This window comes from Acanthochromis polyacanthus, chromosome 14 (genome assembly GCF_021347895.1).
Source record: "Acanthochromis polyacanthus isolate Apoly-LR-REF ecotype Palm Island chromosome 14, KAUST_Apoly_ChrSc, whole genome shotgun sequence".
Taxonomy (NCBI): domain Eukaryota; kingdom Metazoa; phylum Chordata; class Actinopteri; family Pomacentridae; genus Acanthochromis; species Acanthochromis polyacanthus.
The window spans coordinates 6,520,036-6,536,711 of NC_067126.1; the positions used below are offsets into that span (position 1 = coordinate 6,520,036).

Below are 16,676 nucleotides of genomic sequence, written 5' to 3' on the forward strand. Positions count from 1 at the left end.
AGGGAAATGGAAAAATCTACACATTTCTTTTGTGTTTTCTTTTTATTTGTCTTAACAGGCTGCATATTTTTTAAAGCTACAACATCACAATTTACATCACAAACAATAAATCCACCTATTTCAGGAAAAAAAAGAATTTCTTTCTGCATTTAGGAAATTAAAGAATGATAGAAGATGTATGAAAACAAAATCTTAAAGCAGAAATATGCAGGCAGATAGTAACAAACAATAATATAAAATTCAATGTTTATATGATGAAATTTGAACCTCATTGTCAGAGCAAGAAACATGGTCATGTTCTCATCATAGGTGTTGTAATTTAGCTTTCTATAGACAAGAATTGACAAGAAAAGACTCTTTCATGTCAAAGTGAAAACATATTTTAAATGCATATTAATTACAAACATAAAAGCGAGACACCTATTGAAGAAGTTCCAAGCTTCAGTACCTGAGGTGTGAGAGACTGTTCAGACAACAACTGTTCTTCATTGATCAAACCTCGTTATGGGAGAGTGATAAAGAGAAAGTCACTGTTGACAAAAGCTCATATTATATCCACATTCACCAGAAGTCATGTAGAGATTCTGAAGTCAACTAGAAGAACACTGCACATTATGACAAACACACCATCTTCACTGTGAGGCACGGTGGTGGCAGTATCATGATGTGAAACGAGGTGCTGAAACATTACACAGTCCCTCCAGGATTTCACGGGCGTTTTTCGTGATTGTTGCGGCCGAAAATGCCTGATTTAGCAGCAGCTTTTCTAAAAAACTGCGATAAAAGTTGCGATGTTTTAAGCTTATTTATAGTGATAAAATTGCGGGCGACACTGACAATTGCTAAAAAGCTGCATTTTTTCCAGCTTGTAGAACACGTTTTGAAACTGTAATTGACAATATTTATTCCGAAATTAATTATTTAACGTTCCATCAAATTTCCACAAAAGCTGGCACACCATGGTGTGACATTAGCAGCAGCCAGATACTGGTTTAATGTGACGTGACCTAAATATGTGTGATGGGAATTGATGGGACTCAGAAACACCCCCACAATTTAATCAGTTGTTCTTTGTATCATTTCCGATACATCCACAGTGGTGGATTTGTTGTAGGATCACAATGATGTGATCATCAGCAAGCCGCTGAGGTAGCGTTCACTTGTTGCCACGGTTACCGTGCCGCTATCAGACGCCGTGCCGCTACCTCAATGGGAAATCCTAAACAAATCCGTTGATCCAAACTTTAAGCCACATCACTGCCGAAGTCTAATCATTTGGTCCTTGTGTCATTTCTGACCGACCCTGAAAACTTCATTTAAATCCCTAAGTCTGTTTATGAGTGATGTTGGTAACAGAGGAAGGATTCACACACGCTGATCGTCACATAACTCCGCCGTGTTCTTTGGTGGAATAATTAATCTAATTTACCTTCATTCTTTCAGCGCTCTAACGGATCTGGATGCAACAGTTTCCATCATGGTGATTTGTCTGGTCTGCTGTCTGCTCATTTCAGCCGTTCTAATGTGTTTTGTGTTTTTTTAAGTGTATCAATCGATGATTTTTTTTTTCTTTTTGTATTCCACCACAATATTGCACGGGTGTAAAACAGTTTAGCTCCGCTTTGGTGAAGAACATCAGTGAATTAATTGTTTATCACGGTCTTCAGCAGTAATTTTTGTTGGTAAATGAGAGACATTAGTATCACACATGTCTGCATCTTCAAACCATAAACAGGAAGTGAATTCGGTGACGTATGTGCATTAGGTTTGCGCTGGGAGCTGCTATGATTGGTGGAACTCACGGGAGGCGGGCCAAAATTGCGGGAAAGTTGCGGTGATTGGACAAAATTGCAAGGCCGCACAAAATTTGCTGAGATTGGTTGATTTCAAGTGAATTCACGTTATCGCAACATCGCAAATTCCTGGAGGGACTGATTACACATGAACACCCACTGAAAGTAAAAAGCACTGAATCCAACACAACCAGGTGAACTTTTATGGGGGAAGATAATATTTTTAACATAATCCATCCATGCATTCTCTATACACCGCTTTATCATCACTGGGGGTGCTGGAGTCTATCCCAGCTGACTCGGGTGAAGGCAGGAGACACTCTGGACAGGTCACCAGTCTGTCACAGGGCTACATATACAGACAGACAATCACACTCACATTCACACCTACGGGCAATTTAGAGTAACCAATTAACCTCAGCATATTTTTGGACTGTGGGAGGAAGCCGGAGAAAACCCACACATGCACAGGGAGAACATGCAAACTCCATGCAGAAAGATCCCAGGCCCACCCCAGGATTTGAACCAAGGATCTTCTTGCTGCAAGGCGAAAGTGCTAACCACTACTCCACTGTGCAGCCCATTTTTAACATAATATAACAGAATTATTGAAGCATATTCAATGTACATCAGGTCACATAATAGATACAGAGGATAAGGGTTGTAACGTGGAGGTAAACTGATGCCAGCAGGGATGAAGCAGCGTTGAAGGTGATGTACGTCTTCCCTGAAACACCACTACCTGCAAAATAATGATAATACTTCATCTGTATAGTACAGTTTATGCAACAAATACAGGTCAAAATGCTTTACTTTGAAAAATATAGTAATATACAGAAGTAAAAGCAGTAAAAATAACGAACATATATTACAGTAGGTGTTACTAGATGAAGGCCACGATGTGTTTTTATGTGTGCTTGGAGGCTTTTAACTCAGTTTACCGTCTATAGTTTCCTCAGAAGTAACGACCACCAGCTCATTTTCGATCCTGCAGCTGTAGGTGTCCTGGAAGTGAACGTCCTGCAGCCTGCTGACCAGGCTGAACAGTCCGCTGTTGCTTTCTGTGAAAGTCGTCGTCCCATTTAAGACGATTCCAGACTGGTTCAGCCAGGTGACGTTGGGCTTGGGGAACCAGCGGCTGGCCTTGGCCACCAGAGTGTTATTAGAGAAGCTAAACTTGGGGGCTGAAAAAGCTGAGAGAAGAACAGGGGAACATGAAAATCATGAATTCAATCTGAAACTTCAGTGGAGGTTTTCTCATCATCAATAAGCCTTTCAACACCATTAGCTAACACAATGTAGCATTAGAACACAGCAAATGTTCCTCTGTACCCCTATGGAGATATTCCATTAAAAATCAGCTGTTTCCAGCTAGAATAATCATTTAGCACATTAACTATGTCTAGCCTCTTAAGACCTGCAATCCACATATGTGGACATGTTTTTGTTTTTGATTATTTTTTCCCCCCAAAAGGTCATATTGTAAATACGAATATCCATCCATCCATCCATCCATTCTCTATACACCACTTTATCCTCACTAGGGTCACGGGGGGTGCTGGAGTCTATCCCAGCTGACTTGGGCGAAGGCAGGGGACACCCAGGACAGGTCATTAATACGAATAACAATACTAATATTACTACTTCTGCTACTACTACAAATAATAATAATATTTACAATGTAAATCTAGTAAAAAAAATGTATGTATATATATATATATATATATATATATATATATATATATATATATAATGTAAATGTAATAAACATAATAATCAGATATTAGATATTAGCCAGTTATTATATTTATTGGTTACTCCTTGTCCCAAGTAAGTAGAAAAAAACTAAAATGCAAAACAAACCAATGCTCGGGTCTTAGGAGGCGAGACTGGATTTCTGATTAATAGAATGCTGTCTACATTGAAAAAAACTGCTTTTCTTTCAAAAACAAGGACATTTCTAAGTGAATCCAAACTTTTGAACAGTAGTGTACATAATTTGTATTTCATATCTGGAAAAATAGTATATTTTTTGCTGATTTAGACAGATCAAGCGGTCAAATTATGTAAAGGAACACATTACCATTTGTGAAACTGCCAATGTTTTATTTTATATTCAGCTTTGGCCTGTTTTTAGGCCTGACTTTGCAAATTAATGCTTTTTCTGTGATTTTTATTAGACATTATCTGTTTAACTAAACAGGGACAATCTATAACATAACACTTTAAAAATGTATTTACCATTTTCAATCCTTAATATACATAATTTGTCTTTAGAAGAATGGCAAATGTCTGAAAAATGATATATTTTTTGCAAAAAGATAAGTGTAATTGTACAATCAAACTTTGTAAAAGAACAAATCACCATTTGTGAAACTATTTTGACGCAGACTTTATTTTCAGTTTTCGGCATGTAAATGAATTCGTCTTTTCTGTGGTTCTACTATTTATTTTCTGTAATTTAACAAAATGAGGAAATTTTAGAACATATTTATTTTTTCACCATTTTTCAGTCCTTAAAGTACATATTTTTCTTTCGAGTAAGAGCAAAAATGTGTAAAATTATTAAATTTTTTGCTCAGTTAATTATCTTTAAAACTTATAATTTTATGATGACACATTGCAAGAGAACAAATTTATTAAAATACAGCTTTTTTAAATGTTACTTACAATTTTTGCAATTTTATTCATCTATTTATTTACTGTTAACATGTATATTGTTACTTTTTTCCCATGGATTTTACTTGTAATTATCTGTAATTTAACAAAAATGCAAACATTTCTTTGAATAAAATGATTGACCTTTTTCAATATTAAATATACATATTATTTTCTTGCAAATAACAGCGAATATCTGTAAAATAACAATATTTTTGATCATTAAATACAGTGAAAATAGTGTAAATTCATGAGCAAACATAAAAAAACTTGATTTTAATTTAAAACAATAATATATATATATATGGAACATCATATCCAAGTTTATGATGTTCCATTTAAAAATCTGTATTTTTGCTTGAATGTTTGAAGTTACACTGTTTAACTGTGTTTACATCAGCTAAAATGTTTTTATTTCATTATGTTTTTCTGTTATTATGTTTATTTTCACAGTTTTTACAGGATTTTGAACATAACAGTATTCCAATGTTTTTTAATGTACTTTTTCTGACAGATTTTTACCATTTTTCTACGTATTTTGTTCTCTAAAGTGAACTCTACACTGTGTTTTATTTACCAAACGTCTCTTTTCTACTGGTTAATGCTAAACGGTGGTTTGACTGAACCAGTTTTCTCAGAGAGGCTCCTCTAAGGTAAACAGACAGTGGACTGGAAGGACGAGTCTTCCTACCTGCTGTCCTCAGGTGAATGCTGACCCGCCCGTCGCCTTCTGCAGACCTGATGCTGCAGGTGTACGCCCCTTCGTCGCTCCTCCTCACACTCCTCAGCAGCAGAGATCCGTTACCTCTGGTCACGTCTTCGGGGAACAGCTGAGTCCTGCCTCTGAACTGCGAGGCCTGATCCTGGAGGACCGGAGCGGCGTTCTCGAACAGGTAGACCAGCCCCGTCAGGCCCGTCTTCTCCCAGGTCACTGATATGTCTCTGAATCTGTCCTCAAAGGTGTCCACGTTGAGATAGCAGCTGAGGAGTTCGTCCTCGCCGAGGTTCACTATCGGCTTCGTGTTGCTGCTCATCACAGTAGACCTTGGGTTACCAACTGGACCAAGACACACATGCAGAATTAGCTTATTTTAGCACCATTTTAAAACTTTTCAGCCCTATTTTTTGAACAACTTACTGCTATTTTACAGATTTTCTTGTCTTTTCTTTTTGTTAAACTGTGGATAATAACTAGCAGAAACTGTACATAAAGTCCACATTGAAAATCCATGTTTTCAAAGATGATCATGTGTTTTTATTTCCATCCATCCATCCATCCATCCATCCATCCATCCATCCATCCATCCATCCATCCAATTAAGTCGTGGAGGCAGCAGATGGAGCAGGTAATCCCAGATGTCCCTCCCCCAGCAAGTCTTTCCAGTTCTTCCTGGTGGATGCCGAGACGTTCCCAGGCCAGATGAGATACATAGTCCCTCCAGCAACATCTGGGTCTTAAGGATCCGTCAATTTCTCACATCCCATTGATTGTCCGTGTCAGAGGTGTCAAACATTCGGCCCTCATAGTATCCAATTCAACCAGTGGGTTGACTTGACAGAATGTTAAAATTACAAAGCAACTCCCCCAAACCCAGAGGGAGCAATCCACCAGTTTCCAGCCGAGAACCTTGTTCTCGGACTTGGAGGTGCTGACTTGCATTCCATTCGCTTCATACTCAGCTGCAAACCACCCCAGTGAGCAGTGTAAGTCATGGTCTGATGAAGCCAAAAGAACCACATCATCAGCAAAAAGCAGAGATGCATTCCTGAGGTTCCCCAAACTGAATGCCTTCTTCACCCCAACTGCGCCTTGAGATCCCATTCATGAATACCACAAACAGGATCAGAGACGAGGGGCAGCCCTGGAGGAGTCAAACTCCCACCAACTGTTTGACTTTGTGCTGAGAACAGGCTCTCATATTGGTTGTAAAGGGACAGAATGAATTGAAACAAGGATGTTGAGACCCCACACTCCCGCCCTATCCCCTACAGAGCCTCTAGAGGTACATGGTTGTAAGCCTTTTGCAAATCCAAGTGGACTGGATGGTCCAACTCCCATGACCCCTTCAGTGACTCTGCAAGAGTAAACAGCTGGTCCAAAGTTCCATGACTAAGTTTGACAATCAGTTGTAGACTCCCTCCCAGCAACCTCGAATAAACTTTCCTGGGGACACTCTCTGATCCCTACTTTTAAAAAATGTGTTTCCAACATTTGACTCTGCAGTTACTCAGTTTTGCAGAAGTCTAGTTTCCTCACAGAAAACGTGGAATTAAAATTATCTGTTGTTTGATGCCAATAAAGTTCTGCCTACCCCAGCTTTAATCTGATCCTAAATTACATGACATATGGAGCCAGTAGGGCTGCACAGTAGAGTAGTGGTTAGCACTTTCGCCTTGCAGCAAGAAGATCCCTGGTTCAAATCCTGGTCTGGTCTGGAATCTTTCTGCATGGAGTTTGGATGTTCTCCCTGTGCATGTGTGGGTTTTCTCCGGGCACTCCAACTTCCTCCCACAGTCCACAAATATGCTGAGGTTAATTGGTAACTCTAAATTCCCCGTAGGCATAGGTGTCAGTTTAGGTGGGGACATGTCCCCCCCACTTTTTGTCAGGGGTCATTTTGTCTCCAACACATTCAAATTCTTCACATGTAAGCCGTTGTAAACTCAGTTATTTTCAGTAGTATAGAAAATTCCAACGCACCATCCGCACTCCCCGAGAGTTGCACAGACATGCAGCGCTCCTTCGTGAGGTCAAAAAAAATTTTCTCAAAGTGCTGTGGTCTCCACCCCCCCCACTTTTAAAAACAAACTGACGCCCTTGCCCGTAGGTGTGATTGTTGTCTGTATATGTAGCCCTGTGACAGACGGGTGACCTGTCCAGGGTGTCCCCTGCCTTCGCCCGAGTCAGCTGGGATAGACTCCAGCACCCCCGTGACCCTAATGAGGATAAAGCGGTGTAAAGAGAATGGATAGATGGATGGATGGAACCAGTAAAACATCAGAGCTCTTTGTAAAAAACAAAAACAAAAAGGCATAGAAATAGCTTTATTTATATATCAACTCTTTTGACTTCCATCTTGATACAACTTCACCAGAGAAAAAAATATGTATTAAGGACACCTGCCTATAAGGTAGAACTTTCAGTTTGTTTAATGGAATTTTTCACTCCGACATGTAAACGTCTCTAAAGATCATGAAACCGTGTAACAGAACTTTTGCAAAGCCCGGTATATATACATCTGGTCTCTCTCACAAGTAAATGAATCATAATTAAATGTATAACTAGCAATAATAGCATCCTTTATCTCAAATATAAACTCAGATACGCTACACTTGCATGCAGCTGGTTAGAAACACTTTGTGGTTTTGTTGTTAACCAGAAGGATTAAGGGCTTTTTAGTTTAGACAAACAGAGCTGAACACACCCAGAATCCCCTCAGGACACCACTGAAGACAACAGGATCCATGTTAGGATGTTACCTGTGAAGGCCAGAGTCAGGATGAGGATGATGGTGGCTGCGAGCAAGACGATGATGACCACCATGCTGCACACAAAGAGGAAAATATACGCAACCAGCTTCAGATTAAAACCAATCTGAAGATAGATTTCACAGCACAAAGTTCAGAAATCTGACATTTACGAGTAAAAGATGTTAAATAGCAGTATAAATACAACAATCAAGTATAAGTTTTTCACTTTAAAAATCCAATTTTTACAAGGTGAAGCCAATTCTGTAGCATAATGAACTGTGAGATTAACAAATCATCCCATGTTCTATTATTATTATTAGATTATTTACTGATGTGTTAATGAATAAGCAGCATTTTACAGGTTTTAACCACTTTATATGCCAGCCTACTGTTGGGTTTGAGTTGCAGATTTATGTATTTCTGATTATTTATGTCTAAAGACATAAATAAGAAATTAAAACTCTATTTGTTTTGGAACTGTTTGCTGTATTTTGCATTTTATGGTTTGTTAAATTCAAATATATTACATTTTTAAAAATCTAGTAGAAACACACAAAAAAGTAAAAGTAAAAAAAATTACATGTTAACTGTAAAATTATACCCTTTTACTGGATTTAAGTCTGCAAAAATAATGTTATTTTACACATATTTTAATTATTTGAAAGAAAAAAACATATATTAAGTATTAAAAAATAGAGAATAATCTTGTGATTCTGCAAATCTTCCCTGTTTGTTAAATTACAGATAATATCTAGTAAAATTATATATATATATAACTATAAAATATTATCATTATTTACCAGGTTTTTGACATCTTTGTTTTAAAAAAGTATGAAAAAGTATAGAAAAAATGGTAAATATATATTTTTACAACTGTTATCTTACATATTTTCCCAGTTTTGTAAAATTATAGATAATATTTAGTGAAATCACAGAAAAAATATTCATGTGTATGTTCATTGTAAAAAAAATAGCAATAACAGACACATTTTTGTTGGTATTGTCACTGTTATATGTTCTTTTTTGTCATGCTAAAGCATTCCACTGTTCCTTAAAATGTTTTTTTTCTGGCATTCTTGCTGTCAGATTATTACTATTTTTTTAATAAGACTTTTTTTTTTTACAGCGTAGCTTCATGTAATTTTGCAACATCCTAACAAACTAAAATATAAAATAAAATGCAAACTGGTTAAAGTTTGGGACTGGAAATGCAAGAAAATTGCTTTAATAACAGAATGAAGTGACTTAATGTGTTATTTAAACGCCTTTTCATGATATAAACACTTAATATTTTTTGGTTATTAATGGAAGAAAATATGCCCTGCTAAGTTTTATTGAGACTTTCTTTTGAAATATTCAATAATTTTGGGGGTCTACAAAAGTTATCTACATGAAACTGTCTGAAAGAGTTCACAACAAGGTACTGCTTTTGAGAAAATCTACAATATTTTGCATCTTATACTCATCAGAAACCAGAAAAACAACACTTCTGGAGTAAAAATTGCCTTCCCTTGTGTAGTGAAAGCATAAAGTAGGATAATATATGGGGAAAGTACAAGTAGATAAAAACTGTACTTCAGCACAGTAATTGAGCTAATCTACTGAGTTAGAAGTTTAAACACCAGATGCACAGAACACCTTTAAAGTTCATGTCCAAACCTGAAGAAGATGATTTGCCCAAAAGTCGCCATCTCTTAAAAACAAGAAGAAATGATTCTGTCCTGTTGCTTGAGTCAAAAATCCATCACATTATTCCTCCTAACGTCCAGGTTTCCTTCAAGCATCATTTCTACACATGTTCTTCTTCGTATCTTTCTGCTGCTCTGCCTGTTCGTCCTCGCTGTACTTTAAGCTCAACACCATGAGTAAATATTACGTTTAAGGCGTGTGCTTCGTTGTTGTTGACATGTCGACACGGTCACTCATTTATCTTCATTAAAATATAGTTTGTTGCTGCCAATTTACAAGAGAAATGGGCTCTGATTCTGCAGTTAGTTTCCCAGAATGCCAAGCCCAAGATCTGACGTAATAAAAGAAAAGTGAAAAAGTTTGCAGAGTTGTCATTGTAACACTGAAATGGAATATTTATCAGGCATTTATCTAACATCTTATATTCATATACCTAAAGGAAAAAGAATGTTAAGTGCCCTGCATAGGTTTCATACAATTATTTGCTCAAGGTGGGTCAAATAAAGCCTGAGAAAAGCAGCTGTTTGACAGAATGATGACATCCCTATAGAAAAAAATGTAGAGTGGAAAATGTAGATACATATTAGATTTTACAGTATATTTAAAATAAAAAAAATTAAACCCTTATAGAACATCATACAATAAAATAAAACATGACAAACTCCAGTTACAGGCATCAGTGACTCCTTTAGATCAGACTACTGTAGTTATATTTCATTATTACAACCAATTTGATGTGTAAATGTTTTGATAACAGCAATGGTAAGAAATGAAACAAAGTCAGCAGCACAAACCACGAGCACTTCTGCCATAAATCTGCATATGACCGATATTAACACCAAACATGAGAAAGCACATTAATGTCACATGATGTGACCATGTGAAATCAGGTGTAGTTTCTCATTTCAGTTTCTCAGTGTTGACACATCAGCTGAAAAAAGGAATAAAAGGTAAATTCCAGTAAGGTTCCTGGTGCAAAACTCAGCAAAAAAGAGTCTGCATCAATGTTTTTTGAGTTGCGACTATTTCTATTTAGATTAAATCCAACCAACTACCAACTAAAGCCACAATAAGTCAAATACCAATCAAAATGAAACTGCTCCAATGTTATTTCATAATTTAACAGGAATGTTTCAGTGGTATATATTTAATTATAATTATGGCGGCATATTGCAGCATCATGATGTGAAGAATGGCAAGGTTTTCTGAGGGCAGAACATGGTGCTCTGTAACCCTTTGTGGAAATTGGATCATTTACCTCCAGAAACAAACAGGCAAATCAGACTGGCAGAACTGATATTATCATTTGCAATTAATTTTTATTTTTTAAAGTTAAAAATAAATGCAAAATATAAGTATCTTCAGTATTGATTTCAGAATTTTCCTTTTGATGGTTTGATGAGGGTTTACTTTTATTCTAAGAGCATTAATCCTATTGGTTGAGATCAACTTAATTAGTCAAGTTGTGCTTTTATTTCACATTTAAACAGTGATTATGGTGACATATTTGAGATTTTTAGTACACAACATGTAAATCACTTTTTATAAACTTCTATGAACTTTTTGTAAAGCATAATACTCAACTCCAGAGTTAGATCAATCTGGTTTGACCTCCAAAAACAAGAAGTCAGACCCAGTGCCAACATGTTGAGCAATCAGAAAGAAAGAACCCTCTTGACCACACAAAAATTCTGTCCAGAGTACTTCATGTTATGTGTAATATACAAATATAGGAAGTGGTTTTGATTTCATTTTTTAAAATGTCAGATCAGACACACAGCTATCAGAAACTAAATGTAAAGTTCATTTCCAGTAAAGACAGTCCCTGAACAGAAATGGATCCTGCATAAGGCCACACATCTCCAAAAATGTACAAGGAGAAGCAAAGTCACACATTAGTCATGTGTTCATATAAAAATCAGGTGAATTTTTTGAAATGTCACAAAACAAACTGAGCTGTACTTGTTTAAATGGACTGCTTTAGAGTGAATAAGGTGGTGACACAGGTTACATTAGAAGTGGCTGTTTTAAACAATGTAGACGAAGCTGGGAGCAAAATCAGGTTTTGCCATCTGCAAGAGAAAAATTGAGACTCGTCTTCGGAAATTGTTGTCAAACAGGAAAGTTGGATTATTCTTTAATTTCAGCTTGCACTTGCCATGTTTTAAGCTGTCTGGAAATAGAATCAATAAAGAAACAGCTGATCAGCTATGTGAGTTAAATATTTATTCCATCAGAACTTGCTTTCAACAAAGACTTATGGGAGAGAAGGAGAATGTCACTGTTCTAAATAGCTCATCAAATTTCAATTAGAGTTCACCAGAATACATGAGGGAGACTCTGGAGTCAACTGGAGGAAGATTCTTTTGCTTAGCGAGACCAAAATGTAGTTTTTTGGCTATTAGACTAATACTGCACAGCATCCACACTCTGAAGCATGGTGGTGGCAGCATCATGCTGTGTTGAATATCAATAAAGGTTTTAAACCTAAATATGTGAATTACTGAGGTAAATTGACACAAAGAATAATGTTGTACAGGCTTAACCCCGTAGTATGGTATTTCCTTGAAACCATTGTCTCTCCCACAGATAAGATTGAGAATCTGGAAAATCCTCTTTGGTTAATTGGAGAAGTGAAAGCATTCAGTTGCATCATTGTGAAAGCACTGGAAGTTGGCACATTGTGGTTATCAGCTGTTTTATAGCAGTGGCTGACCTTAATATATGGTGCAGAAAAGTCTCATCTTTTCACTCAACTTGTGGAGGAGAGAACTTCACACAGATCTTGCAAGAACAAGAAGACACCTGGAGCAGCCTCACAGGAAAACATCTTAAACTGTGTCCTCTAATTTTCCATCTGGACTCAGCCAGCATGCCTGACCTCAGTAAAGACTTAATTCCCAAAATTTTTGAAGTATTAAAAAACGCTGTGAGTATGTTCCTGCTGATCGTCGTCTTCTCCATCCTGCAGTACATATTCAACATGCATTTTGTGTGCTCTTGCAAAGAAGGCCTACATCTGAATGGTGTACTGTACATGACCGTCCCTCCTTTGATCCTCATCTTTGTCGTCAACATCGCTGAGCCTTTTCACAGAAGGAAGATTTTTTCCAGCCGGTGTTGGTTCAGTTGCCCGAGCTACAAGAAGTCTTTCTGCAGCTATCTGATCAAGATGTTCATCAAGTACATCGGCCTGACTGCTGTGTGGGATGCTGTCGTACTCTTCGATGGAGATTGGTACATTTGCCTGATGACAAACCTCAACCAAAATCAGACTGGAATTCCTTGCATTGAAAAACTGTCCTACCAGCAAGTACTCATTAAAAATGGTCACAAGACAGACTCACTTGTAAGTATATGCAGCAATCAAATTATTTAAATCACACGAACATGAGTTAAGATATGAAAAACAGCACTGATGCATAATGGCTAATCAGCTTGGACACATACCTACTGACCTGTGGTTTCTTGATTTAAAACAGTAAACTCTTATTAAAGCTGTAAGCAGTGCTGAATGGGTCCCCACACACCCATGTATATTAGGAAATGGGGCACACTGAGGTGTGGTGTATGTCAGGGTATGTTTTTTTTTCTTCAATATTTTTTTGGCTTTTTTGCAGCTTTATTTGACATTCATAGTGAGAGGAAGACAGCAAAGTGGGGAGAAGAACTGGGGAATGACCTGCGTGATTGTTGAATGGGGACTATAGTCCCGGTTTATGTTTCGCCCGCTCAACCTGCTGAGGTACCCGGGCACCCCAGCTGACCATTTTCAAGGGTTATATCACCAAATTTCTAGCCACAGCATGTGCAAATATGACACCAATAACTTCCTGTTACCAATAAGTAGCGCTATGACTCACTTTTAGAAAGTGGATGTCTTCAGACCTGGATTCTTGTCCAGCACATGAAATGTGGCCAGACTGGATCATGTGTAGCTGAGATATAAACTCTTCAGTAGTCACGGCAAGACATCGAAATTTGCCACAGCGTTTGATGAAAACTCATAATTTCCCCCGTGAATACTCATCAATGTCTTCAGGCTTATGTCACCACATTTGAGGTTAATATGGTCAACTGGCTAACGACAGTACATCAAAGTGTAAAACATGTCATTTCCTGTTGCCACCAGGTGGTGCTATGACTGTGAATGAATTTTGGCATATGGATGTGTTCAGAGCAGGACTGTGATCAAACATGTCGATTGGAGCATTTAGAGGGTCGGCATTTCCTGTTTCGTGGTGAAGCATCAAAGTTCAGGGGGCTGCCATGGCCACACCCTGAGAGTTCTTGATAGTTTTGGAGAGCAAACTCCTCATAGTTGGTAATTCCAAGAGATCTCAAACATTTGTCAATATATACAACAGGGCTTAATGATAGAAAGTTATCTAAATATATATATATATATATATATATATATATATATATATATATATATATATATATATAACCTTTTTCCAAGTACCCACAGGTGTTACCAATACTATAGATATTTAATATTTTCAGTTTTTTTTTACAACCTCTTCAAACTTGTTTAATACTTTTCTAGCTCTAGAAGGATGTTTCACTTGTTCACCCTCTCTGTTCTGAGTAAACCACACAGCCTGCAGTTCAGCCAAAAACTTCTTTAACGCAGTTCATGTATGCTGGTGTCTCACAACATAGTAAAGTGTCTGAACCAAGATGGAGCTTGAGTGACACCACATAACTGATATTAACACAACTATTGAATAAAAGCTGATCTCCTTTTTCTTTTCCAGGTCTTGGGCCTTTATGTGCTCTGTGGATTTGTACTTCTTTGGAGCATCTGTGAAATTAGAGCAGCCTACTGCACATCAAAAGGCCAATGCTGCCGTCCTCGTCCTTACTACAGTGTGGTTTATGAAGAACTTCTGGCACAACAAGTCAGTGGCCGTCTGAACGATGAGCTCAAAGAAATAGCAATGGAAAAAGCGAAAGCAATCTGTAAGCCCTACCTTAAAGTTATCAGGAATCACGAGCTGCCAGTGAACAACAGGACTGATGATGTCGTCAACGATATTTCAGAATCCTGGGAAATAATTTCGTCCTCACATTTCTATTCCATGGAATCTAAGGAGGAGGTGCTGTTGGCGACACATAATGGGATGTATACGTCTGATGACGGAGAAGCAGACTTTTACACATGTTGGTTTTTCGGATTAAAAGTCAAAATTTAAAAAAAAAAAATATTAATTTGTTTATTTGATCAGGGACCATGCAATAAACATAGAAAACATCTGATGTATTGCATATAGAGTGTATAACATGAAGCTAATTTTGAACTCCTGTCTCTGGTTGGGCTTTACAGAGAAATCAAGATTAAAATAACATGAAATGAAGATTTTTGTTTTTTATTCTTTAAATGCATATATCCTTATGCTCATTGTGTACATGCTCTTTTACTTCAGTTGGATTTGAATGCTGCACCTTTAATTCTACTTAAAGTCTGGATTTTTCTTCCAACTACACAAGCCTTGATTAAAAGGACCACAGCACCATCTGCTGGTGTTACTGGGTAAAACACACTTCTAGTGGGTGATGAAGTTGCTGGTTGCATTGAACATACAGCATGTTGATGTACATTAATGACACTTAACTTTATTAGAATATTGGCTTTGAAAGTTATCCTCTGATGATTACAGAAGTAAAATGCATAAATTTTACTGATCAAAAAGTAATTCTAATTAATAGAGGAACTTACAGTATGTAGATTTCAGTTCTAGTATAATATTTGTAAAGAAATAGTTTTCAGAATGTTAAATATAAACAAAGCTATATCGGTCAGTTCACCACTTTGACTCTGAACTATTTCAACAACTGTTGACATTTTCCTGACATTTCCTTTGACTTGCAGATGAATCTAATTTATTTCCCTTAGTGTGAACATGAGATTGACATTTGTGGTTGAAAGTAAAATATTTCGACATCCTAAATGGTGAAAATCCATTTGTATTGTGTTTTGTTATTCTTAAAAACTTGCAGGTGCAAAATTAAAGCTGTATAATAAACAACTGCTGTGTGTTGCTGTATTTTTATGTTGTGTTTCACGGTAACCTAAACACAGTTGAGGATTCCTTCTGTTCTGCTCTCTGTTCACACATATTTTATATTTTAATGCAGCCAAATTCCCAATAAAGCTGCTCTGATTGATATATTGTTCTGTTTTTGTCATTAGACAGCAGGACACATATAAAATCGTGGATAAAATGCAGCTTTTGGTGCTCTCTTATGAACTTAAATACAAAAAAGAAACTTTTTAAAACTCCCTTTAATATCTTTGATATAATTCCTTAAAAATGACATAATTACTGATGATACTTTAGAGCTCAGTAGCTGCATCACATCAATAAATTCCCTTTGACTGGTGAAGTTTCAAACCTGAGCAGGTGAAGCGGTTTCCTTCTGTTTCTACTCCTGTTTCTGCTAAGCTAAGCTAAGTTAAGCTAATGACATCTTTGAGGATAATAAAAGAGATTTTAGCAAGAAAAAGTTGTTTTGTAAAAAGTACAATTCATTCCCATGCAACTAAATTGTACAGGTCAACAAATGGCACCAGTGGTGTTTTCATAACAGATGTATTTCCTACAAAATGTTTTTTTTTTTTAATTTTAATAATACAAATTTTTGCTATTTCTTTTCTCCCTGCTGTTTTTGTTTTATCTTTGGTTTTATTTCTGCTTTTTGTTCTTTTTGTGTTTTTTTTCATAAAATATATTTTAAAATTATATATTGTCCTTTAATAAATTTTATTTTTTAAAGCAGTTTTCGTGTTTATACAGTTTCATTTCTTTTTTTTAAATAAAATAATTACCTTTTTATTTTGTTTTTTTTGTCTTTTTCATCCGTTTCCAGTTTTATTATCAATAGCTTTTTTCTGTTATTTTTTTTTCACATTCTTTTCCTAAACCTTCCCCTATTTTTTCTATTTGATTTTAATTTAAAAACTTCATTATCTTTTGGATTATTTCTTTTAACTAAATGTATATTATCTGTTATATTTTATTTTTTCTGTTATTGTTTGATCTTTGCTTTTACTCATTTAAT

General features: G+C 36.5%; 1 protein-coding gene across 1 annotated transcript; it reads right to left on the reverse strand.

Annotated features, from left to right (window-relative positions):
* Window positions 1-2,422: 2,422 nt before the first annotated feature.
* On the reverse strand, window positions 2,423-9,613 carry vtcn1 (V-set domain containing T cell activation inhibitor 1). Its single transcript, XM_022216792.1, has 5 exons — window positions 9,582-9,613; window positions 7,932-7,996; window positions 5,143-5,508; window positions 2,735-2,986; window positions 2,423-2,535 (listed from the first exon to the last, which is right to left on the reverse strand). Exons 1-5 carry the CDS (start codon window positions 9,611-9,613, stop codon window positions 2,423-2,425), a joined length of 828 nt encoding a protein of 275 aa, XP_022072484.1.
* Window positions 9,614-16,676: the final 7,063 nt, after the last annotated feature.

What these genes read in the sequence shown, in the direction of transcription:
- vtcn1 (XM_022216792.1), bottom strand. Translation starts at nt 9,613, where the DNA reads ATGGCGACTTTTGGGCAAATCATCTTCTTCAG. An exon ending in GGGCAAATCATCTTCTTCAG is followed by an intron (nt 7,997 to 9,581) that starts GTTTGGACATGA and finishes CTTTGTGTGCAG; the next exon opens with CATGGTGGTCATCATCGTCT. An exon ending in CATTCACCTGAGGACAGCAG is followed by an intron (nt 2,987 to 5,142) that starts GTAGGAAGACTC and finishes TTCTTCTCTCAG; the next exon opens with CTTTTTCAGCCCCCAAGTTT.